Source organism: Gallinula chloropus, assembly GCF_964237585.1.
Source record: "Gallinula chloropus genome assembly, chromosome: 7".
NCBI lineage: Eukaryota > Metazoa > Chordata > Aves > Gruiformes > Rallidae > Gallinula > Gallinula chloropus.
This window is the reverse complement of record NC_140092.1, coordinates 16,426,012-16,452,960: the sequence shown is the minus strand read 5'-3', so window position 1 is coordinate 16,452,960 and position 26,949 is coordinate 16,426,012. Positions and strand designations below refer to the sequence as shown.

At 39.7% G+C, this 26,949-nt stretch overlaps 1 protein-coding gene across 1 annotated transcript in view; it reads left to right on the top strand.

Annotated features, from left to right (window-relative positions):
- Positions 1-24,543, top strand: part of GABRA4 (gamma-aminobutyric acid type A receptor subunit alpha4) — a gene marked incomplete at both ends in the record, with an annotated part of 33,126 nt that extends 8,583 nt beyond the window's left edge. The window contains 7 exons of the mRNA XM_084266691.1: positions 995-1,062; positions 3,450-3,670; positions 3,773-3,855; positions 5,253-5,396; positions 6,792-6,944; positions 10,015-10,274; positions 24,010-24,543. Coding sequence (XP_084122817.1) covers positions 995-1,062; positions 3,450-3,670; positions 3,773-3,855; positions 5,253-5,396; positions 6,792-6,944; positions 10,015-10,274; positions 24,010-24,543 — 1,463 coding nt within the window. The remainder of the gene's footprint in view (positions 1-994; positions 1,063-3,449; positions 3,671-3,772; positions 3,856-5,252; positions 5,397-6,791; positions 6,945-10,014; positions 10,275-24,009) is intronic.
- Between the last annotated feature and the right edge of the window lie 2,406 nt (positions 24,544-26,949).

Sequence of the window (26,949 nt, the reverse complement as noted above, 5' to 3'; positions counted from 1 at the left end):
GGTTTTGTTTTGGTTTTTTTTCTTGGGCAGTTCCTGTTTGCTAAGACCGTCAGTAGATTTATTTAGTTAGTTTAATATACAATGTGAGTTAATTACCTGAATTAAACTGTTAGTTAATGCTTTGGTCACAGAATCATCATCATAACTGGTAATGATTAGCAGCTTTCTAGCCTTTCACATTGGGAACAGACCTAAACCCCAGTGAAATTATTTAGTGCACATGTTCTTTGCTTTAAGGGGAACTGCAAAGGGTCTGCAGAGTGAATACTATAGGACAAAACACCTTGAAATTTCAGATTTGTGAAGGAAGTGCATGTTAAAGTGAAACTGCTTTCTCTGATGGATGGTTGCTATGTGGTACCCCGCTGTGAGAGTGCAAGACCTCTGCTCGGTGCTCTGCTTTCAACAGTGTCCTACGTAGCACTAGTTCTCTTGAGACGGGCTTTGTAGTAGCATCTGAACCTAGGTTCGGACCCTCAAAAGTGCTTAGATATCCAACTTTTATTTTGATTGTTACTATTGAAGCACTTTGCATCTTGGGATATGGATGCGTATCTCAATGCTGTAGTACTAAATTGTCCAATGCATGGCATCCTAATAATGTATCTGCAGTCGAGTTATTAACAGTAGGACTGAGTGTTAGCAAGAAATGCCTTTGGGGGTGCGGATTTCCTGAATTTGGTGCTTGTTGTTAATTAGCATGGTCTCTTCAGTGAGCCTTTTTAATTTTTTGGCATCTGTTTTCTTATTCGTTGAGTCAACATTGGTTTTCTGAATGAGGATTTGCATGGAAATGCTGCTTTTGATTTACTTATGTGGTAAAGGTAATTGAACAGTGCTTGTTATTAGAGACTTATCTGAAATGACCTGTGTTTGCATTTTGCTCTTGCTCGAAACCCTAAAAGCAAAAACTGTTCGCACACCAGGATCATTTATGGGAACTGTTGACCTGCAAAATTCAAATTTTCTTGCTCACTTCCTTTTCATACATTAGGTCCTGTTACTGAAGTCAAAACAGATATATATGTCACCAGTTTTGGACCTGTTTCTGATGTAGAAATGGTATGTATTCCTGGGATTAAAATGCCATTTCCTGGTTCTGAGAAACCATTAACTGCAGTAGGGAGTGGATGCTTCATCTGTGCTGTTCTGTCAGTTATGCAAAGTAGACAAGATTAGTAACAGCTTAATTTACAGGTTATAATTAGGTACATCAGGCCTGATTCTGGTCACACTTTCACTGGTTTTTGGCTGGCTTAAGGAATTAACTTCATAGGATTTAAAACAGACTTTCACGGTGTAGAATCAGAATCAGGCCTTGTGGGGAGTGTCTGCATCGGTTTGCTGTCGGGAAAACATGTAATATCTTTGAAATTGCCTTTCCTTTCTGCAGCTTGTGTTATTCTCAGGTGAATAATAATGACATTGTTTCACAAATGTTCGTTGACGTTTTCATTTCAGATGAATGCCCTTTGCCGATCTTTGTGCCCCTTTTAGCATCACTTTCAGCAAATGTTTGACTGATAAGAGTTTTCAGAAGTGTCTGCAGAAATTGAACGTCAAAGTGACACCCATGAAATAGTCACAGAAGAGAAACATTACATTTGCATGTACTGTTATTTGTGCCTGAATGGCATCTGCATTCATTTGAGGTCAAATCCAGCATAACTCTCATCAATTTCTGCAATTCAGTGGTATACCCTTAAGCCATGCAATAGTTTCTCTTTTTGTAAGATATCCAGGAAATCCCACAGAAGTAACACAGCCATATGTGCTGAAACTGAACTTCTTTAAGGGAAAGGCAGTTTCTTGCCCTTTGGGGTGCACCTGGTTGGGCTCTATCATGTGGAAAGGTATGTGATAGCAAGGTGTTTTTTTGAGGGCTAGATTTGTGACAGCAGTGTCATGTTGAAACGTATCTTGCCCCTTCAACAGTTGTCACATACAGTGTGGTGCTGCTCACTGCAGCAAGGGATACAAAAATCCAGTCCCAAGGAAATCTAGTAATGTTTGCCTCAAATCCAAAATGAGGGCTGCCTGGCATCTCTTAAGTTCCAGTGGAGTGTTTCACATGGTGCCGCATGGGAGATGATTAGTTATGTAGGGGAAGGCAGGAGTGAGAACACGGGCTGAAGATAGGTGAGGAACTGGCAAAAGGAGAATTTCCAGGAAGTGTTTCCCCTTTTGTCATTAGGGAGTAGTTAGGAAGCTATTCAGGGATCCAGGAATTGGGTTTGGAATAATTTTTAGTTTATGTACCCACTAGTGACCCAGTGTAATCCGAATGTGGCTGCACTTGTAAAGCTCACTGAAACAGCCTCGGTGCAGGGGGTGATGACAATGACTTTTTAGAGCTGGGTTACTTTGGTACCCAGCGTAACAAAAAGGGTCAAAATCTTACATTACAAATTCTTTCACGTAGAAGCTACTAACAGAAACCGCTACCTATCAGCTAGAAAGTCACCAGCTACAAATGGCACTAGAATCACAGAATAGAGACTTTCCGTGGATTAACTATAAACCACAGTAGAAGGTGGAGCCACAGAAAAGACAGCAGACAATTCTAAGATGTGTTACCCTAGCAGACATACCTCCTTGCCCATCAAATAGGTACGGCCACGCAAGTAGTTTCAATGGTAACATTATGCAGAAGAGTTTGAACTAAAGTCGCAGCTGTAAGTTAGAAAGGACTTAAAGCTTTCTCTGTTACCTTTTTCAGTGCCATGTGATGCTTTTTTTGTGAAGCGTTTTAGCTTCCCAAGATGCGAAATGCATCCCTTCATCCATTCATTCACGTATGATTTCTCATGATGTGCCTGTCTGCCGTTCTCCAGTTGTTGTTTGAATGTTTTCTTTGGAGCGCCTGAATGGCTTTTCTGAGGAAGCTAATGGGGTAGTTATGTAGTTAAAAACAAATGTCTATATATGTAAGTCTATATATAATTTATTATCCGTGTTTTGTGGGCATGGAGAAAGAAATATTTAGCTTTCCTCAGTTGAAAGCTTACTTTCCATGTATTGAAACTATGTTTTCATTCCTGACTTTAAAGTGGAAGCAAACGCTTGTCCTGGTATTTTTAATTTAGCCAGCAGTGCAAAATCCACGGTTATCTTTTCTTTAAAGATCTGTTCACACTTTTTGTCAGAGATCATTTTGTTTCCAGTTATATGCTTGACTACAAATTCAATTGCCTGCTCCTGCAAGGTAATTAGATTAATTATTCCTTAATGATTAAATATGTGTAGCAATTTATTGATATGACTAATGTGAGAAATTAAGCTATTAAGAAGTACACAACATGCTTTAATTGGTAGAAGTATGTTTGTGTAGTGGACTTAGCGTTTTCTTTACTACTGATTTTTTTTTTCTTTGCTGCAGGAGGATTTTTTTTTACAGGAAACACTGATATATGCAAATGTGATCTTTGTTTTTCTGCAATTTAATACAGGAGTATACAATGGATGTCTTCTTTCGTCAGACATGGGTAGACAAAAGATTAAAATATGATGGCCCTATTGAAATTTTAAGACTTAACAACTTGATGGTTTCAAAGGTGTGGACTCCCGACACTTTCTTCAGGAATGGGAAAAAGTCTGTTGCACATAATATGACAGCACCAAATAAACTCTTTAGAATAATGAGAAATGGCACCATCCTGTACACAATGAGGTATTGAACGTGTTTGTTCAGCTTCTTACAATTACTGTATGCAAAAGTTATACTGCCTAGACAAAATGGCAACCAGAGACTATTTAATTTGTTCCATTATAGGCTTACAATAAGTGCAGAGTGTCCCATGAGATTAGTGGATTTTCCCATGGATGGTCATGCTTGTCCTCTCAAATTTGGGAGTTGTAAGTTGCAATTATGAAATTTCTTGTAACTACAGAATTTAAATACTAGATTTTGAGCAATTGCTAAACTTTCTGAATATTAGTCTTGATAATACAACTCTTACGCAGACAAAACTCCTGTTAAATTCATTGGGAATTTATTTAGGGCCTCAAAAATTAAACCCAGGCATTGAATTGAAAATCAGGCACTGATTCAGCTATTTGGTTAAACACCGCTATTCTGGCTACAGAGTTTTTTGAAATACATAGTTTTTCTTGGTTCACAGGGAGGAATTGGATGCTTAATGTAGTGAGAGATTCTCTGGAGAAGACAAAGAGGGTGGGATCCGTCTAGACTTACAACACCCTGGTAAAAGGCACATAGGGAAGCAGGTTATTTGACTTTCTGTACAGTTAGTGGAGGCAATTTGACATCCTAAGATAGATGTGTAGGTTATGTGGAGATTTGATCTTTATTTCTATTTATCAGTCTGCTGGCCTCTAACAGGATTCTGCATGGCAAGTTTAGACCAGGTAAATAATTTTTAGACTTGTGAAAAGAATATGAATATATTAAAGACACTGCCCTGATAAGGTTTTGTGTTGCTGTTATGGTCAGACTGGAGACAAGGTGCAGCCAGAATTGGCTTTGATACCAGCTGTATGACAGGGGAGCTTCGGTAGCAGGTACTTAGCCCACAGATTGACTTCTTCAGGCAGCATCACCAGCCAGCAGAAATTGCGCTGGAAATTAATCTGGTACTTTCCTTAGTGAAACTTGAAATAAGTTGTAGCCATTTCAAATGCAAGACTGATTGAATTTAATTTTTAACAGGAGTTTTGACTGGGTAGGGATTGAATGCTAGACCTAAGTTGTGTCTTTTGTATTAGATGTAAGATGTTTCTTTGGGTGTGGTTAATTTTTGGGCTATTGTGAATTTTTTACTGAACTCCGGTTTCTGGCAAATATTTTAAACACAAGTTTAAAATATTATGCTGTTTAGTATTGTGAGTATTCTTTATATTCTTTTCTGTAAATAAATGTGCACCCAAAATGTATTGTCCTTATACATGTTTTAAAAAATATATTGGTGTCTTTTAATGATAAAAATTTAAATAGCAATTTCTAAAATAATTTAAAGATAAACTTTATGCGCCTGTTAAGGGCTGATTTGGAAAGAACTCTTCTTTAGCCTTCACGTTCAAAAGTGAGGTGAATTTGTGTGTGGCGCTTGACATATGACCTTAGCTGCTATTTATTCTCCTTTGAGGGTGGTTGTATGGGGTAACTGAACATGAAGAGTATCTTCTAAAGTTGTTAGTGTGAGTCGCCGTTTGATTTCGGTGGGTTTGGGCCAGGCTTTCAGCAAGGTGTGAGAAGATGTTTCCTATTTATGCAAACTGATGCTGTGTTATAGATGCTTATCCAAAGAGTGAAATGATCTATACCTGGACAAAAGGACCTGAGAAGTCAGTGGAAGTTCCTGAGGAGTCTTCCAGTTTAGTTCAGTATGACCTGCTCGGGCATACAGTATCCACTGAAACCATTAAATCTATTACAGGTAGGAATCTTATCCGTAAAAATCAACTTGAAATAAACTAACCCTGTAACATTGCTTGAAGCTTTTTACTTTCCTTTCTGTGAGGTGCTCTACGGAATGCATAAGTCTGAGTCGGGTTTATGTCCTTCAGATTTACATGTGCAGATTCATTACAGGAGATTGCGACGGCCTTTCAGAAAGCTAGAATGATATCATTACTCTGAGGGACAAAATGAGTATTTAATCGCTGCTTAAAATGCAGTTTGAAGAGTCAAGAGGATGCCTGGGTGAGGAAGTAATTTCTCAGCACTGTATCCACATTATGTGCAAAAGACTTCCTTTGTTTGACGGTGCAAACAGCTCGGGATAGAAGTACAGCGTACAGAATGGGTTATTAAGGCCATAAAAACCCTCTACTCGGATAAGGATAGGCACAAATGCATTAGTCACAATAGATCCTTCTGCTGATTTGTGCTGTAAGAAATAAGGCAAATGGCAAGTACAGGCATCTGAAATGAGTGAAGCATCACTGATGAGCAGTGTGGTGATAAACAAGCATATTCCCAAAATATTTTTAAAATTTGGAATCATTTTCTAAGCATCAGCAAGTTTGAGTGTTGGGAGATGGTCAAAATGAAACAGATAACGCAAATATATTTGATGTATTGCTCTGTGAATATTTTTCTCAAAGATGGAACAACGTTTTGCAAAACACTTGAAATTTACTTCTTAGCATATTGATTATTATGAGCTACCAACAGAATTGCCTTACTAGCCCCTGAATGCTCATTCTCTAGTGCTTTAGACAGTTTATTCATTTTATGGTAAACCTCCAATTTCTTTTTTGTTTAATGTGAGTGATAGTATCTTAGATAAACTTACAGTATTTTAAATTCTTGTCAATGGATTTTGGGTTTGTTTCATTATCATAGTGGTGCTGATGTATAAACCTATAAAAAATTGAGATACTTCCATGTAATTTAATGTGCATTGTTACTGTTTTATTTGGCAGGTAGGTACTGCAAAATTCTGGGTACTATGGTAGGTAGATAGGTGTCTTGGGAGGTTTTTCTCAACAGATGCCTAAAGAATTTTTAAAATCATGCTTATGCTGTAAAACATGATCCAGCATAGCTGTATGTTTATAGTATTTTTTTATAACCACCTCTGAATGGCACTGTATGAACCTACTGCTACCAGATTTTTTTAAAAACTTTTGTTTCATTGCTGTCTCTAAGGAACATGTATTTCTATACACGTTAAGTGGTATGAATAGCATTGTCTTAAAAAATCCTAGCTGATAGTCTGAAATAGTTATTTTGCAACACAAACATTTTATGCACAGCCAGAAAAATATTTTTCTCTTCTTTTTTTCCCCTTGTTTTTTGTTTGGGTTTTTTTGGTTTTTTTTTTTAGGTGAATATATTGTTATGACAGTATACTTCCACCTGAGACGGAAAATGGGTTATTTTATGATACAGACCTATATCCCATGCATTATGACTGTGATCCTTTCTCAAGTTTCATTTTGGATAAATAAGGAGTCTGTTCCAGCTAGAACTGTGTTTGGTAATTATTTCTTTTTTACTTTTTCATATACTTCCTCTTTTAATGACTTTCACTAGAACAGGTCATTTTAGTGCGTGGGGGTGTACTGTCCCTGTGCTAGTGCAGAAACACGGGGATAACGTGAATTTGGGGGAATTTTTGCTATCAATGTATGGTGCAAATCCTTGGAATTTGAAGAGAAATGTGGAATATTTAACCAGAAGGGTGACACAACTGCCTGTGGCACATGGAAGTGCATCAGTTGTTATTCTACCTGCTTGGGGGCGCAAATAGGGAAGACCTCGCCTTGAGTAACCCGGTCAAGTCCTTAGCCTGCATCCAAGGCAGTTTTATCCTCCAGTGGACAGTAGTATGATTACTTGAACTCACACCTTCTAAAATCCTTTTAATAGAATTTGACAGGGAATGTGAGAGATGTGCGGATGTCTTCTTGCGAGATGTCTGTGTCGTCAGTGGAAGCTTGCTATGAGAAAGGCTTAGATCCTTTTAGTAATTTCATGTTTAGTGCTCTTCTCTCCTTTCTGCCATTGCCATTATGAAAATGAATTCAGAAAACAAAATTATCGCAAGATATTAAAATTGCCCTCATCAAAATGCAGCTTGAATGAGATGCTACAGTGAACTCTGAAAATAAAAAACAAAAATGCTTCTGTGGAAGTCAAAGCAGAAGAAACCAAATGGAAATACGATTCCTAACAAAGAAGTAGGATAAAAACATTTTTAAAAGCAGTCTTTGCAGAGCCATGTCTTGACTTTATAATGACTGTAGTCTAAAGCAGGACTAATCAGGAAGAGAATGTTCTACAAAAAGCCTTTCTATAGATAGATAGAAGCTGGCAAGAGTGATAGGAATTAATGTTTCTACGTGACAGCTCATTCAAACATAAGTACAGTTAGAACACTGTTTAGTATCACAAGTTGGACAAGTTTAATGGTGAGTTATAGGAGAAACAGCCTGTAAATCTAATAAGAATCCCACTAGGTCTCAACTCAAGCATTGCATTAGGCAAGCTATTACATCACTTCATGTGGCCTAAAGTATGGCTAAAAACATCTTTCTAGTTTTCTGACAAAGGCCAAAAGGAATCCTGTTTTCCAGAGGTTTTCTTAACAGTATATAGAAGTGTTGCAGGCAAGAAGTAGGAATGAAGCCAGAATACCTGCTATGCTTTCTGGAGGAACTGTCAGAAGAGGCTAACCACTGCATGCCTAGGGAAAACTTGGCAAGGTAGCAGAGGATGTATGCACACCTCACATCAGGTCGTAATTTCTGCAGAGCTTCAGATGCTTCAATCTGGTGATTATGGGAGTTTGGTGTTTCATAGAGGAAAGACAGCAGGAATTTTTTGATGGTTTTTTTTAAATTAATTTCTAAATTGAAATAACTATAAAATATATTTTCACATGGCTGCATGCATTTCTAATCAGAAGCTTGCAAGTATTTAGCTCTGGATCATTAAAATTCATGTGTATATACAGTATTTTTTACCAGAACTTAGTTTCCTAACCTGTAATTATCTATGGTACATGTCCAAGGGCAGGGGCAGATACAACTGTGATTCTCCTGAAGAATGATTGAATAGGAGGCAAACTGATGAAAGACTATGGCAGTAAACTGTAATATTGTCACAGCCTCCCCTCTCTTCCTTTGTATTTAGGGAATGGTTGGTCATTCAAGTCACTTTGCCCTACTTTTACATCTATTAATCAAATGTCTTTAAGAAAAAAACATTCAGGCAAACTATTTGGTTGAAGTGGACAAAGGTACATGAAAAACAGGGCTAAGCAGGGATAGGCCTTTTCCAAGAAAAAAACCCAACACTTTTCCATATTTTTTTTTCCCCTCAGACTTAAAACATTTATTTTCAGTGGTGTGTTTTTCAACACCTTCCCACTGAAGAAGGTTTTGTGAGCTTACATATGTGTTTTTATCCTGCTGAGTTTGCTCTGAGATATTCTCTGTGCTTTAATGAACTGGCTATTAGTAGTTTTTTCTTTCTTCTTCCTTAATAGGAGGGAATGATTTAATTATGTCCTCTTGTCTGTATGGCAGTGTCTAGGTGAAGCTTTTCATATTGAGCCAGATGTGATAGTGCCATTTAGGGTATAGGGATGTGAGGATCCTATTGGAAAGCATGGTCTTAATTATTTTGAATTCTTCTCAGCATATGCATTTCTTCTTGAATTAAAATGGGTACAGTGTTCTTTTCACAAGAATAGACATCTCCATTTATAGTCAGTCTTCCTTGATGTTATTGTGGTAGGACATAAGCAGTGTTCACTGTATGCTATATACTCAGTATTCTATATATTCAAATGATATGGGGTATTTTTGAATGAAAAAAAGAAAAACCCAACAGACCATGCCTTTGTTTTATACAGCATCTATGTACAATTTTAGTGTTACCATGGAGTGGTCATATTTTGAGGTCAGTGTTCATGCCTGTTCATTTTAATGAAAGCATTTATTTTACAGAAGATGAAATTCCAATTAAATTTCATTGGTTGACTCATAGCAGAAGGCTTTAAAAGACAAGGTGATGGTTTACTAATTAACAGTTGTTAACATAATATACTAGTGTTCCTTTGCACCAAAACAGTTTTCCATGACTTAATGGCACCTGGATTACAAGTGGGATCAGAGGAACAGATGCAGAGTAATAGGTGGCATTCTGAACACATTACAGGAGAACAAATATTTTTATTGCTGTTTGAGGAGCGCTTCTCTATTTAAGACCTTAAATTATGTTCAGATATTTAGAAAGTAACTTCTAAGAAATTCTATTGAACTTGAAAAAAGTATGACATGAAGGCTTCCATGTTTTCTTCATGTGAACTGTAGATGATCTGGTGAAGTCATGGTTTCCCATGCCTTCTTTGGAAACTGTTCCACTGTTTTGTGTGCTCAATGCTCATAGATAAATGATGGTTGCCATGACTTAAATCGAGGGCAGTATTCCTGAGCAGTTGAAAGAGACTCTGGTGTGATCTAAAATTCTCTGAATCAGCTTGCCTAGTCCCACTCTGATCTACTTGGATTCAGCAGTGCTTTTACTTTGTTTCTTTGAAGGAATAACCACGGTGTTGACAATGACGACACTGAGCATCAGTGCAAGACATTCACTGCCAAAAGTATCCTATGCTACAGCCATGGACTGGTTCATAGCGGTCTGCTTTGCCTTTGTGTTCTCTGCGCTCATTGAGTTTGCTGCTGTCAACTATTTTACTAATATTCAAATGGAAAAAGCCAAAAGGAAGACAGTAAAATCCCTCCTTGAGTTTCCAGTTGCTCCAGTACAAAGAAAAAGAAGTACAGAAGAGACAGTCACGGTACGTTTTAATCTTATACAAAATATTCTCCATCTTTTTGGTAGTGTTTGTTGGCACAGAAAGGCCTGTTGCTTCCTCCTAGGTTCAGAGTTCTTCCTCTGAGCTAACGATGCAGTGTAAGCTGGCATAATGGAAGACTAATGCTACTCTGTATTCAATGATCGATTCCTGTAAAACCTTGTTTAGTTCTTTCTTGCATGATTGGATTAACTTGGAGGAGACATTGTGTCCATCCATAGCTGTTTCTATTTTTAGCTGTGTTTTGGTGGAGGCCTGTTAGGATGGGTATCTTTAGGAAACTGTCTTTCCCCTTGCACATTGATGCTGATTGGACTGGTTATACTGACCATGCTATTAGGGATTATAAGGACAGCATGTTAATCTTGCATGGCTAATGACTTTAATGAATTGAAATCTGCAGTTGTACCTCGAAGCATTTTTGTAGCTGCCACTGTTCTATTTTCACTGCACGTACCACCTGCCTAGAGTTAGATTTCTTCATCGGTTACAATTTCAGGTATTTCTGAAGAATGCTGAAAGCTTTGTGTGCACCATAGATTTAATTTTTAGGTAACTTGTGTAACAGGAACCCACCCCAACTCCTCAGCAGGTTTTGGGGCTCTGTTTAACAAAACAATCTCCAGCTTTCAGATAAAGTGTGACTTGCTTGGTAGCTATCTTACTGTGCAGACCAGCTAATAAAAGCTGGATCTTACTTCCAGTTGAGATTCTCCTTTCCTCCCTTTCTCATCCCCATATGCTTACTAGCTACTGCACTGCTCCTCCTATTGATGAGAAACCTAGCTAACAAAGTCATTACACCACTTGTATCAATTACATGGTAGGCCAGTAATTTCCAGCCATGGCTGACTCCCTTGGCAACACTGCTCAAGACGTAAGACGCTGGCAGCAGCATTGTAATTTACTCTTCCTGTCAGGCTGACTTTCTAATTTCCTTTGGGTGAGCTGTGATTTAAGACCACTGTTTTAGACTAACTCATGGTAATTTTGTCTTCCTTTTCACATCTCATTTGTCTCCTTCTCTAATCATCTGCTCCTTTCTGCCTTCCCACCCCTTCTGTTTGATATTGTTGCTCAGCTGGTGTCCACCCTCTTCCATTTTTCTTCCTCTTCTTTGGCCTCCTACCATACATCATTCTTGCTTGCAATCTCCTGGCTGTGGTGTTCTCTTAGCTCTCATTTCTGCTTAGAAGGAGAGATGTGTTCGTGAAGAGTTTGTTGCATATATGCCGCTCCAGTGGCTCGCAGTAAGAGATGAGAACAAGAAAAAATACGTTTATAGCAGCATGTAGTTTGCCTTGTACATAGAGGTGTCAGCACCGTTAGTTTAGGCTAAACGTCCTGATTGTACAGCGTGCAGTTCAGTGCAGTGTCTCAGGCACTCCTGAGGAGTGTAAATAAATACTGCTTTTGGTTGTAGTCAGGTTTTACTTGGGTCCATAGGAAAATAAATTACATAAGACAAGTTTAATCCTAGGTTTATTTGTAAGATTTGACTAAAATAAAAGGAAAAATAGTAGTTTTCTCAGGTTGTGATGATGGAGGCTTAAAACTTTTGATTCATGGTCAGAATTGCTGTAAGTCAGTCTTGTATCATGATTTGCACTTTACACACATTTTGGAGATTGCCCACCCTTCTTTTTCTCTTTTCTTATTTCTTTTTCTTTCTTTTTTTTTCTTTTTCTTCATTTTTCTTCTTTTTCTTTTTTCTTTTTTCTTTTTTCTTTTTTCTTTTTTCTTTTTTCTTTTTTCTTTTTTCTTTTTTCTTTTTTCTTTTTTCTTTTTTCTTTTTTCTTTTTTCTTTTTTCTTTTTTCTTTTTTCTTTTTTTTTCTTTTTTCTTTTTTCTTTTTTCTTTTTTTTTCTTTTTTCTTTTTCTCTCCCTTTCCCTTCCCCCACAGCAACAACAGAATTCACCCAAGTCAAAAGCTAGGTAAAATGAGATGTAAACATTCCTGCCCCTCTGCTTAGGGAATGAATGCCTCTGTGATAAACATGCTAATGTGCTTATAGGTTTGAGGATCCTGAAAGCACTCAGGGGAGCAATCTGCTTTTTTGAAGGGTTACGCTTTAATGTTGTGAGCATGTGAGCGAGTGATCATGCTGATTGTACCTTGAACTGTTTAGTTTGGGGTTTTTTTTAATTGCTTTTTCTCCAATTATGCCAGTGCAAGTCTTGACTCTTTGCTCTTCCAATGCAGGTGTACTGGGAGAGCCCACAAATACTCTTAAAAATGCTTAGCTATCAAGCAGACATTTCCATGACCAGAGAATGACTTCTGTCATTGTCTTATGCTGCACAAAGAGAAGCTAATGTGGCTCTTAAACAACGCTTTCCAACCTGACATATCACATATAATATAGTCCTTCTCCTTAAAATTCTTAGCTTTGCTTATAAAAGGCTAATCTAGAATTTTTTTATGCCTTATTATTATAATCTGATTATTGTTTTTGGCACATGTACTGTCTAATCAGTGCTGATTTACTAGAGAACAGAATTTCAGCTTCCCTGGGAGTTTATGGTGCACAGGGAATGGAGGACCATAGCATGACTCTGGGATGTGGTGTCTGTCAGTGTTACTTCTTAACAGAAGGACTACACATTTTATCTCCATAGCTAAATGACAGGCTTTGATTTCTTAACCCAGTTAGCGTTTAAGAAGTTGTCTGTACTGTGTTGTCCAGCACTGTTTTGCTATAGTAATTCTGTTGTTAGCAACACAGTTGCTGTGGCTCAAGGGAAAAAAAAAGTTTTAAACTCAAAACTGTTTTCAATCAGAAACAAACTTTACCTAATCTTGTGAATTTGGCAGTCTCCCAAAATGAAAAATTTTCACTTCACCCAAAGAGGAAGTGTGTGTAAACTGGGAAAGAAATGGCCTGAATTGGTATATTTGGTGTGAGGTTTTAAAACTTCCATTAAGTATCCAAAATGGTGATTAGGCACTGATAAATATGTGCTCAGACAATATAACTGGGGCATAAATGTGGGGTGTGCAATTTAAAATGGCTTTCTTAAAATTTCACATAGCATGTCTTTCTAAATAGCACAAATTCAAAAACTATATTAAAAAATTCAGTCTCTTTCCAAGAACCGGATATTGCTCTACTTTTAACATGGTTGAGTTGTGGAATAAATTTACACTGGAAGTAGAAACATTTGCCTACTGCAAAGGGAGCAGAATAATTACTGGAAGCACGCAATGTAGTATTAGTTTTGGGGCTAGATTCTGACCCAACATAACTGTGACGTAAACTCCCTTGAATTCTAGAATTCAGCTGCTATGAAGGTAAAAAATGGCTGGGTGTTGATAAAAGAAACAAAAGTGTTAGAATTGAAAGTTGGGGAAAGAGGTTTTTTCTTACAGTGAGGAAGCTTTTGGGGCTTTGGTTTTTTGTGGGTTTTTGTTTGTTTGTTTGGGGTTTTAATTTGCACAAAAAAAAGTGGGAGATTAATTTCCACACATGATTTATAACTAAACAAGAAATCTGCTGGAGTGCTGTCTCCTCCAGCCCTTACTAGGAAATATGGTAATTACTTACTCTTCACTTTTCAGTAAGTATTATAATGAACTACCTCAACAGCGGGCAAGGGAATATGAGGGATACGCTTGGCTGTTACTCATCTGATGCTCAAATACCTGACAGTTTCTTCTGCTGTAGTTACTGGAAGACTTAATATAAAAGGTGTTAGGATAAGGTTTTTCTTTTGGAAATCAAAGCTCAGTAATGTCAATCTTTCAAGAAAACTCTACACCCTATTGTTTTTCATTTTTAGAATACTCTTAAGTTCCTTCCTCTGACATTGTGTTGATCTGTTGAAAAGAGACACGCCGTATGGTTACGTCATTGGAGTAAGGAATACAATCTTGTTCCGTGTGAAAAGAACCTGTATTACTAAAGTCAGTTGCAGGCGTTAATCAAGGTCTTGTATGGATCTAGTTAGCCATTTCCTTTATTTTATTTTATTTTTGTTTAGGCAGACATTAAGCACTCAAAAGTGTTGGCATGGTAGCATTTCAGAAACACCAAGCCAGAATAAAGCTGTATGGTGACAGGGGTAAGATTTTCAGATTGTTCTGCATCCCTTATAATGCAAATTATCAGGGAGTTTGCAGCTTTTTCCTGTGATGATTAGTATGAAATAATGCCTTTGAACACAAGGCTCTTCATGTTTTCTGCTTAAACCTTTTTCTGTGTCTATATTTAAATTTCAGTTTTGTTTCCCCTCTGTGAGGAGTTTTCAATACTGGTGAGCCTGATGACCCCACATTGCAGTAGAGTTTCACAGCTGTGTATTAGATTTCTGGCTGGTTTCATTTTTGCACTGGGCAAATTGGAGTCAGACGAAATAAATGTTGAGAGGCTGGGGAAAATCTACATGGCAATGAGCGGTCAAAGCATTTTCAGCTAACTACTGAGACAGATTTAACTATAGCTTTAAGGTCACCAAAAATTGAAAGATACGGGAAATAATGACCGTCTTTGGTTCCTAATCAACTGCTCTTCTTCCTTAGATAGATGTTATACAGAGCACCTCCACAGTTGGTTAGCACACAACCTAGCCTAATAGATTTCTTCCTTCCCCTACTCCCTCCAGTTATGTTTTCAGTTCGTTCTTTTTTTTTTGGTCATGATATAAATACAATCTTTAATAGTGCAGACCAGTGCTTAAGAACCATAAGCATTTATGCTTAAATATACATTTATGTATGTGTATATATGGCTCTTAAACCCATCCACCTGTATGGGGCTTATTTGGCATGCATTTGGCACACATTTTCTTGAAAAAAGTTTCTTCTAATTTATGTCTCTCTAATAACCTGGAATTCGCTTTTCTTCCACATCATGCACTTTTAGGTATGTGCAATGGTGGAACATAAGACGGAGTGCTCGTCTTACCTCTCCTACCCTCTCTCCCCCATTGTACAATTCAGATCACAAAATGTGCATTGGGGATGGTGGACTGGCTCTTAAATCCATCTCCCCTCACTTTTTCCTCCAAAAATAATCTGCATTGCTCTTTGCACCTCTAAAGCTATGGACTAAAATTCACTGTATTTTGTGACAGGTGGAGCTTGTACTTGGTCATATTCCAGGGCCCTGCAAGGCAAAACAAAAGCTCTAGTACTATTCCAGTAAAATTTTGATTGACTGGCTCTACAACATAATAGTAAAACATGGTAGATTTCTCCTCCAAGTTGTACATTTGCTAACAGCATGGCAATATGGTGACTCAGTGGGATTTGGGACAAGCAGCATTATTTACACTGATGACAACATGCTACTTCCCTGGTAAATGTCAAATGGTGTGAATTTGGCAGGCTATACAATGTCCTCCCAGAAGAACAGACTGTTTTCTTAGGAAGGAATGGTAAGGATAAAAAACACTATGGTAGAGTTTAATAGGAAAATATTACTAAATTGCCACACAAACAATTTTCATGTCGCAGCTAAACAGTAAGTAATGCCAGACTTCTGGTTGCTTTAAGCCTTCCAATTTTTGCATGAGTTTTTGTTTGAGTTAATTGAGATCTCTGAGTCTGGGATACCTACACTTCCATATAACACGTCACAGACCTTCCTATATAATAATTTACCTGTGTCTCATTGAAGGTTTAATAGCACTGTCATGGAAAGCTCTAATCTTAGTCTTGCAAAATTAACAACGAGGCATAAAGGTGTTTACTGCTTTTCATTTCATTATAATAACACCTTTTTGTTACATGCTTGATTATTCTAATGAACAGTTAAAATTCTTATGTGCAATGTCATAACTGCCTTGATTGTAGTACCTTTTTTTTTGTTTTGGGTTTTTTTTTGTTGGTATGTTTGGTGTGGGGTTTTTTAAACTTCCATTAAGTATCCAAAGTGGTGATTAGGCACTAAAAAGGCTTAATTACTGTATTTCCCTGGGTAGGCACGGACGGAACTGACTTGCTGCTTCCAAAATTGTTTGCATCTTAGGTGGAAAAATACCTACTCTGTTTCATCTGAATGGCCAGCATGCCTCTTAGATCCAGCCTCCCACCAACCCTACGTGGGAGTAGAGCAGGCTTGAGTCCTGCCCCTTCTGTCTTGGAGAACTGTATTAGTACCCAGCCTGCTAAGTAGTCCATGGGTTTTTAAGTTCCTATTGAAGTTGCTCCTGTTAAGTAATTCATATGGGACCGGGGAGAAGGAGAGGAATTGATTTTGGAGACAGCTTGTCTGTGCATGTGCTGCAATGGGAGGGTGAGATTGAAGTGTGCAGATTTTAACATCTCTAACAGGGAATAAGGACAATTTGTCCTAGAATGTCCAGTAGCCTGGTGGAGAAGTGCTTGGGATGGGGGAAGCTTGTGTTGATACTCCTGCCATGGGGCAGATTTGAGAAGAGGTCTCCTATCACCGAACCTACACTCCCATCCTGACCACTGTGTCTCTGCAGAGGAGACCAGAGTCTTGTGTCTTTTTACAGTGTGACTTAGCTTCAGGAAAGTGCTGGGTACAGCTGTATGGGTGTGTCTGCAAAGGCATGTAGTGTAGACTGTGACCCTACTACCCAGGGCACTTCTCTCCAGCTTTGACAGCTGCTTGTGGGATATCGAAGCCCCAGCTCTCTCCTGCTGGGACTGGTACCAGGTGGTGGTGTGGGGACTTGTAAATTCTGCTGTGACTATGCCAGGGAAAATAGAAGCCACTGCTTTAAACATTGTACACCCTCTGTCCCAGAGAGAGTGAACACTGCAGTGATACCCTGTGTCAAAGATCTGCTAAGGATCTAGAAAATGTATGGACCTGCAGCAAGGAACTCGCAGGTGGCACAAAAGCAGCCCCGGGACCTTGCATGGTGTTGCTGTGAAGGTCTGTGGCGGGACAAGGCTGACACAGGTCTTCTGAAGTCTCTGTATATCCAACCACAGCACTGATGAGCTCTTTTCCAAAGAGTGCTGAGGTGGATTAGAAGAGTACTTCTGAATTATATTGTAAATACGTGGCCCTAGTTGTAATGTGTACCTGTTCATCAGCAGTTGGTGATGACTGTTCTTCCTAGGGGCCAGAGGGCCCATGAAGGGCATTTTTGGTGCTGAATACTACTGATTCTCTGTTAGCCCAGGCAGGAAGAATTGCTTATTTTGGATTCACATCACAATATCCATCACAAAAACTATGAAGCAATTTAGAATTGCAGAGACTGATTTAAAACTGCTGTGTAGAGCACTAATGGGCTATAGGAAGATGCTCTTGAGTTGTAGGAAGGAGCTCACTGTACAGTGCTGTACAACACAAGGATTTCTCACAGCTTGCAGTGTTTTCAGTGCTTATGTTCCTAAATACAGTCCTAAGGACAAAGTTGCCTGATGCCCTGGTAATCACTTTTATCATTGTGGCATTCTCCCTAAGACTTGGCATATGGCTTTTAAATAATGTTCTTGTTTGTTTTACAGATTCTGGGTTGGCCTCATCACAGGGAATACGCACTGTGGTTGTTACCAGCTCCCTTTGTTCTGTAACAAGATGACTAAGTTTGTCAGTTCAGTATTGTATATTGCCATGCTGCTGATCCCATTCCCGTGGATCTCAGCTCAGCTGCTGCATGCTACTTCAGTTCATGCTAAATTTGCAATCTTGACTTCATTGAAGTGCAAAATTGGCTTGCTTGTCAAAAACTGGTAATACATACAAAACAATCCAGTACTTTTTTTTTTTGGCTGAAGTCAAGGCTTATGTAGGCTTAGAGAAAGTTTCAGAATTTCCACATTACGTGAGCAGCTGTTTATAGTGTGCAAACCTTGTTAAATATTGAAGAGTTTGGATTGACTCATATTTGCGCATCGTTTTAGTGTGGTAGTAAACAGCAGTATCCATCAGAGTTTAGCTTAAATGGAAAAGCAAATGATCTATGAATTGATTTTTGGCAAAAGATTTGTTGTAGGGGTTTTTTTGTTCTCTACATTCTGTCATAGAGGCTGACCATCAAACTTGCTCCACAAATCTGCCACAGTATTTAACACCAAATGGTATAGATTTGTTGTGAAGTATGCTAACAGCATCGTTCATTGTATTATTCATGGTCAATTGCATGTGAATCCACTTGTCAAGGGAAGGATGCGGCATTAATTACCACATTTTACACACGGGCAAGGAGGTTGGTTTAGAAACCCTATCTTCATGCAAAATAAAATGGTCTTTCTGCTCTGGGACTGGCAAAAGGGCAGCTTAGATCAGGGATTTTTACATAGGAAGAATTTGTATGGAATGTATCTTTCCTCACTTCAGCTCTTTTAAAGATAAAAACATGCAAGATAACAAGTGATGCTTAAAATTAAAACAAGATCTCTATGCCTTTTAATACAGAATAATGCAGGGTGGTTTTGGTGGGTATTTTTCTGGTGGGTGGGGGTGTGGAGTTTGTTCTGTGTTGGGTTGTTTGGGATTTCTTTTGTTGTACGGACTAATGAAATATTAGTTTGGTTAGAAAGGAGGAGTGATTCTCAATCTCTTCTGAAAAAGATTGGAGTCTGCATTTCCCTATGTCTGCTCAGATTCTTGGCTTTTTTAGTGCAGTTACCTGTTTCCTATGCTGTGCCTCTTAGTGCCCCTAAGTCAAAGTCTTGGTGAGAAATGGTGGAAGTCCCATGGAGATTGAAACTGATCTTTCACTGTTGCTAACCTTAGGTCTTAAAAATGAAGTAGGGAGATGGGTGCAGTAGACTCTTGGCATTAATGTATCCCAGCCAACCACAGAGCCTTGTGCAATGAAGATTTTAACAAAATACATATTACTAAATAATTATCTGAGCTTGTGAGAACTTTGTCCATGTGTGGCCAGGAATTGTGCTCGCTCTCTGATTGCCAGGGATTTGGAAAGTCTCCTCCATAGCATTTTTGCCAGTTAAGGTTTAGAAGCTGGTTTTTCCTGACAGGATCAATAGCAAGAAGGTTTCCTCTTGAAGGAAGATCATAGAATCATAGGGGTTGGAAGGGACCTCAAGAGATCATTGGGTCCAACCCCTCTGCCAAAGCAGCTCCCTAGCTCATATTGCACAGATAGGCATCCCAATGGGTCTTGAATATCTCCAGAGATGGAGACTCCACCACCTCCCTGGACAGCCTGTACCAGGGCTCTGTCACCCTCACTGTGAAAAAGTTCTTCTGCATGTTGGTGTGGAACTTCTTATGTTCCAACTTGCAGCCATTGCCCCTTGTCCTGTCCCCACAGACCACTGAAAAGGGGCTGGCCATTTCCCCCTGCATCCCATACTTAAGATATTTATAAACATTAATAAGTTCCCCCCTTAGTCTTCTTTTCTCTAGGCTGAACAGTCCCAGCTCACTCAGCCTTTCCTCATAGGGGAGATGCAGCAAACAAAGTACTTGCAAATGCCTGGTTTGGTGGTGGTTGTGAAGTGTGGAGTTGGTTAGACCAAGTCAGAATGATAGATCTATTTCACAGGAAGGGTGAGGTATTTTTTTATGTACACAGCAAGTTGTGTTTATAGAAAGGCAGTTATTACCAAATGTATTAAGGTTGGTGTTGCATGCTGTGGTAGACAGTGTTTTTATGGTAGCTTCCAGCATTCCTGCACCATGCTGTTTTAAATGCCTCCCAAAAATCTCACTGAAATGCCTTCAGAAAATCAGATCTTTTTTTCAATCTAGAGTGAGAACGTTAAAAAATGTGGACTCAGTATTTCCTGTGGAGCCCCATCTGGGCGGTCAGAGTAGCTCTCTGTTGGCTCAGGATATTTGAGTGGATATCTGGCTTGCCCTTGGAAAGGAATCTTTGCTTGCATTAGCCCTTCATTTCTTGGGTCACATCTTATTTTGGCTTCCATTTGATTCTCACGTTCTATGTCTTGTTTTCATACCTCCAAACTAAAAGCTTTGGCTTGGCAATAGCTTTGTGTGTTTCTTGCTGTTGCTTTTGAAAAGACTAAGTAAAATAATTTTGTGAGGCAGCAGTTGCTTTGCATATGCAGGTAATTTCGTTGGTTAGATTGTCATTATTGCAATTAACCATTTACTGGGGGCATGTACCATGGCTGAAATATCTGTGGGAAGTTTCACTTTCTACAAAGTGAATGTTATTGTCTTGCAATGTTGTGGTGGTTAAATTGACTTCTATTGTCAACAGAATTTCATTTGTTAAGGGTTGGCCATGGCATCGGCCTTCTTTAGTAATTTTATTGGTGACCTTGGCACTAACCTTCAGATGCTGCAGTGTTATAAGATACCATTGGTGCAGAAGAGGAATAGACCAATGTAGGAAGAAATGAATTATCTTTATAATATTGAACTGAGGAATCTATAGGTGTCATGTATGCAACCAATAACACAAATTTTTGGTAGAAACTATTCAACTGGAGAAACCAAATAGTAGAAACACCCGAGTGCTTTAAAGGAGGAGAACAGGCTATTGTCACGATGCAGTCTTGAGTAAGGCAAGTGTAAGGAGAGGATATATGAGGGGAGGCAGCGGGCAGTGTGCTGGTGAGACCACCCTGGCAACGCATGTGTCTTCTGCTCAGCTTTGACAGGGCATGGAGCTAGGTGCTCAGCACTCCAGGCTGCCCTGTTAAGAAGGGGAGCAGTGAGGCAGGCTGCCCACCTCCTGCTGCTGCTGCACGCTGATTCTGCAAAACCAACTGGGCACAGGAGTTGGAATGTGTTCCCCTGAGACAGGGCTTCTGGGGTGGATGAGGTACTACTGGAGCTAAGCAGTGACCCAGGAGATGTTCTGTCTCCAGTATTTAACCTGCTCCCAGCACACTCTGAGCACTGGGAAGGTTGTATCTGGAGAATTAATAAAAAATGTACCTGTGCTTTGGGGGGCTTTTTATGCAGTGCTGTGGTGTGGTATCTTACAAGGGTTTTGTGTGTTCATTGTAATGCTTATGAGGAAACTGGGTTTCTTTCTAAACTTAAGCTTCTTGGAGTACTGGAAGCTTTGTGTTTTGGTGGCAAGAAAGAGAATACCCAGTAGACTTGTAAACTGTTACATGTTTTGACCATTTGAAATGGTATAGATAATTTTACTCTAGAATTAACACTGTAATGGGACAGTGGTGGATTAAATAGCAATGGGTCTTATCTGGTCTCTTAGACAGCTGAAGTGGGGGGAAGTGATATTAAGCAAACAGATCAGTGAAAGCAAGTTCCCACAGAAGAAATGGAGATGACTGGAAAGTGAGAAGGAGCCTGGCTGTTACCTGCCTGCTTCACCAGTGTCTGTGGTTGATGATGCACAGAGGGAGCAAATACTGAGGTGGCTGTTTGAAAACAGATGGCAGGACAAGTAAGCAGGGAGCGTTAAATGGTCCCTCTGTGAATTACAGTTAATTCTCTGCTCTACTCTTGGGGCCTGTGTTTTATGGTTGTGCTTGGAGTGATTGAAGATGTGGTACTTCTGTTCTCCAGTAGAACTGTCTCTAAGCTGCTGGGGTAATGCAGGCAGAGAGCAGGAGGGAAGCGAGACATGTCTTAGTCCCAGAGCAGATCTACTTTGCCAGCCTGTGGCTTTTGCTCCCCAGGTACTGCTTGAGAGCTTTATGATGGGAGAATCTGATTTGAACAAAGCCGTTTTGTCCAAAGATCTTCATGTAGAAGGTAAAACTCATCACCCCCCAGTGACTCTTGTGCCAGCTTCTTCACAGCACAGAGCTATTGTTTTGAACTGTGAACATCAATGACTTGCATCTGCTTAGCTTTGCCCACCTTCAAGTAACATGCAGTACTCTGTCAGGTATTACCAAATCTCTAGTAAATGCACTTCTGTCCTGGCTGTACTTTATAACTTCAGTTTAGCAGTTTTGAAAGCAGCTTTACTATTCCTGGGTTGTTGACGTCTGTGGATGTATCCACATTGCACTCCTGTGTGTACTTCTGTGCTTCCCAAAGAGTGACTCAGGCTTCACTTTTGAACAGTGCAATTAGTATTTCTTTCATATATATATGTACACACACACACACACACACACCAGTTTCCTCTAATGTTCATTCTAGTCCTCTGCTTCGTTGGATTGGAGCGGCAGAAAAATAAATAAAAGGGATTGACATGCTTCAGTGCAGGAAGGAAAACTGTGAAGCCGAAGAGGGATTCTTTGAGAGATCAACTGTGAGCTGGCAAATACATCAGCCATGAGCTGGCATGTAGCTGCGACGGCTTTAGATAAATTCAGGCCAGCAGTATTGCCAGTGACTGATTCATACTGTGATTAACAGGATTTGGGACCAGCATTCTGGCCATGGTTGGAGTACTGGAGATGTCCAGTGACTTTTGAGGGTTTTTAAAAATTATTTTTTCAGATTCTTATTCAACTCCCCTTTCTCTGTTTCCTTGAGCAAAACAGCTAAGCACAGGTGATGCAGCTGACAGAAACAGTCATTACGCTCCTCACTACTCAAGGTACTAATACCTTGAAGAACACCTCTACTACTGCTCTGGCAAATCGTTGCGGAGAATTGCTGTTAGATGAAGGAGGGAAGAAAGGTTGCTGCCCACTTTCCCTTTTCCTTGTGCTGGGAGCTTTGGCAGGGTTCTCTGGTAGGGATGAGGGGAAGGGAAGCCAAAGCACAGGAGATGTGGTGCAGGGCAATGCCTGGGAACGCTATCATTGGAGAGCTGCAAAACGTGATTTTTGATGTGTGAGAAGTGATTGTTTGGTCCTGCCTGTATTTAGACCTGTGTTGCTGCTGTTGAGTATATGTACGCTGTCTGCCATTAGATGTTTGTCTTCTGGAAAGCAATGAGTCTTTGCACAGAATATATTATATCTGAAATACAGTACGTTTTATGTGATATTTTAGGTGCAGGGCTGCAGGTTCAAAATTCTGGTACCTTTCCAGGAGGAGGTGCAGGAGATGTTAGGCTTCCTTTCAGATGCAAAGAAGAAGGGCAGAGCTTGAGTCCCACTCCCAGAAGTCAGCAAAATACTAAACTCTGCTGGATTTACCGTCTGCAGTTTCTTATCTGTATTTCAGTTTCTCATCCCGCCTAATAAGTACTGTTTGGCTTAAGTATATCTTTCAGAAAGACATGCAGACTTGCCTGAAGACATCGAGCAATGGAGAATTCACCACTTTAAGTTAATTAATGGAAAGGAGTAGTTGATGAAAGACTGATTAATTCACTGGTTCAATTGCAGCTGGAGAATTTATTGCCTCTGGTTGATGCGAAAAACCATTGCCTTTGTTTCTGAAAGCGCTGCAGTGTGATAACTTGGTTTGGTAAATACTTGCATTTTAATAGCAGCTACTACAGAAGACAGACTAGAGTTCCTAATACGTTGTTACTTTTCTGGAGATACAAAGCAGTTAGTAAACCCTCGTGGCTGGTAAGTTGTGTCTAGAATGTTTTTATATCACCAGATAAATAGGTAGACATCAGAAAACTTAGTTTTGAGCATGAGCCTGGAAAAAAAACCCAACCCTATCCCAAGAATCTTGTGCCTCATGGTAGTAAGTTTACATGGGTATGACATCACATGGAATGTGATGCATCAGATGTGATCACCCTGGTATTCTAGCTACAGGTAAAAGCAACTCTTGTTTATCACTTTATATGTTTTTAAAATCTATTTTCATGAGGATGCAGTATCTTTGAGCTTCGGGATCAAGGTACAGCTTATATTTGTGAGTATTACTCTGGCAGTGCTTGGTGATGGAGCTCCCACTGCTCCTGTTGAAGTGTTGATTTTAAGAATGACTGGTATTGTTTTTGTAACTTTGCAGAGTACAGATGCCAATTCAAACGTGAGGAAAAGAACGAATGCCACAGTACAGTCCGAAGCTGATGGTGGGAGTCGAATTGACACAAGGCACAGCTCCATCCAGCCACCCTCTGTAGCTCAGGGGTCTTCTGACATTACACCCCACTCCCTTTCTGCATCAAGTCCCAACCCTTTCACACGCATCAATGCATCAGAGACATTATCTTCTGCAAGAGCCACCCCTCCAGCTCCTCCTTCTACCCCAATTTTAACTGGATTTGTATCCCAGCATGCCACAGCTGGATCCCCTTCCATTCAGCACTTGCTTGGATCTAGACTGGAGCAGATTCAGACCACCTCACCTAATACATTAGGAGCATCTGCAAAGCCATCTGCTGTCACGCCACCTGCTCCCCCTGCCTCCCACTCCGGCACGAGTAAGATAGACAAATACGCACGCATTTTATTTCCTGTTACCTTTGGAGCATTTAACATGGTCTACTGGGTGGTGTATCTATCCAAGGATACCATGGAAAAATCGGAAAGTCTGATGTAGTTTTGCTGCTATGTAGTAGTTCCTAAATTATACTCACATTTGATGCAGAGTTTCTTCTTTTGAAACTATTTAAAAAGGTCAATAATTCTTATTTATAAAAGCTGTGTGCTACTTTCCCGTTGTAAAGGCTGGAGTTATTGGGGATAAATAGTTGACTCCTACAAGAGTAATGGGTAACAGATTTGTCTTCCTCCCATCAGCTAGCAGTGGACCATCACTCTCTTCAGATAGAGTACTCTGGCTACACACAACTTGCCTTTGGGAGGAGCATGCGCCCGAAACAAAAGCAAAGGCAGAGGCGCACAGCTGTGCGGTGGAACACATCTTGACTGCTAGGAATATCTGTGGTGATGATTAGAAGTCCCTGAGGCACCCAGCACTGCTCTCTGGGCATGGCACTGCATTCTCTGAGTGCAAGGCCCATGTTCTGAATGTTTTGACAGTGCTTGTTAGAAAAGGACTTTCCCTGCTAGGTCAAGATTGGCAGATGGGATGGGGAGGGAAAGGAACAGTGGGAAAAGAAAAGAGAGGCCAGCCTGGGAGAGTGCAACTCCAGAAAGTTATGCAAAGGAGTTGTAGAGCTCCGCGTATTTTTACTAAGTCTTATTTCGCGTTGCAACCTGGGAAATTCTCACTCCAAAATAATAATGACTGAACCTTGTAAAATCTGAAACCTGATGTAATTCTCAGAATTGGAGTTTTTTGTTTGGTAAGGTGACCTTGAGTGTGTGATTCTTCTTTGACCTTGCTGACCAGCTTGAGTGGATTTATTCCTAAATTACATCCGTTGTGGTAGAGGAGGACCAGGCCCACAACGTTCAACTTTTAATTTGAATTCCTTGTCCTTTAGAATGCTTTTCAGTTTTTTCTTTTTTTTCCCCTCCATATTTTTCAGTCACACTCCTCTGATTTCCTTTGAACACGTTTCCCCACCCCTTCCCCCTTTTATGTAATGTTGGAGTCAAGTTAAATTTTCGACACGGTTTTAAAAGTGGCTTCAAAACTAAGCAAAACAAATTTTCCTGTGCTTTGATGAGTGTGGCTGTGGCACATCCTTGAGTGAATGAGAGACAGCCTTTTGTGAAGGAATACTGTGACATAAATAAGAAAAGAAAGCTTCTAGGTGGAGCCTGGGGAGAACATGAGGTTTATTTATGGTCCATTTGTTTCTCTTACACAGTGGCTTAGATAGGTGCTTTACTAAGGGGTTCAAATTGCAATATGCAAGTAAGCAACTTTGTTAAAGAATGAAACAGTTTAAACCTTATAGAAATATTGATCAGAAAGGTTCTTTCCACCAGAATGGATGGAAGAGATGCTGGCAATAAGTCTAAAAATGTTTGCCCAGGTCCATCTGGCTGGGCAAATGGTTAGCATTTGTGTGTAGGTGACAAGTGAAAATCAAAAGCCACATTCTCAGCTGTGATCTGGCTGTACCTTTAAAGGGCCTGAAACTGGTCAAATCTCCTTTCAGCACATTAATCCTTAGCTTCAGTTGATTGGAACAGCGGATTGGTGGCCTACGGTTGAAGTTTTATGTTGAGGGGCAGATCAGATGAGTGTTGAGTGGTCTGTGGCCAAGTGATGATCAAGTGACTGATGTAGACCAGGAGCCCCTGGGGTAATTGAGGGCATGTATGAGTGCCCTAGACTGCTTTGGCATGAGAATCAGAGTAAAAAGGCCCCAGAAGGTGAAACCATGACTGTATATCTGTGCATATTTTGTTATATCCAGATGTTGTACCCAGTTCATGGCTGAGACTCTGACTTTACAGGACCTGGGACACTGCAAGGAATGTATACTACAGCCTTTAGTATGGATCCCAGGCTGCTATTTCGTGTATAGCATTGGACTGTTGATGATACAATGCACAGGATGTGGGAATATTTTACATACCTTTATTATGATCAACAGTAACCTGAATTTATTTTTACTTAAGTGATGCTCTCAAGAGGACAGGTATGGTCCTTTTTGTTTTGCTCTTACATCTAGAAGAAGCCTGAGCTTAACAGCTCTCCTTAAAAAAACATTGCATATGCCATGGCACAGAAGTGGAAGTGGAGCATCCATATGAGATGTCTAACTGCAGTAGTTTGCATCTTTGGACGTATCTCTAGGAGTCGTCGCTGTTTCTTCCATAATTGAGTCACGCTATTGCAGATTGTCAGTACAGAAGATTGTCTACAAGAGATTGTTTGTTTATTTTGTAAAGCCAGAGGAAACAAAGCTAATCCCTTGGCAATTACTGATCATAATTACACAAATGATAAAATATTTCTAGTATTAGGAACAATGGTCTTCAGTGTGTTGGGAACCTAGTGTTTGTGCCAGAAGTTACTGAAATTATTCTTTGCTTTCCTCTCTGATGAAAACCAAGGATTTTTTTTCTCAAAGCTTTAAACAAT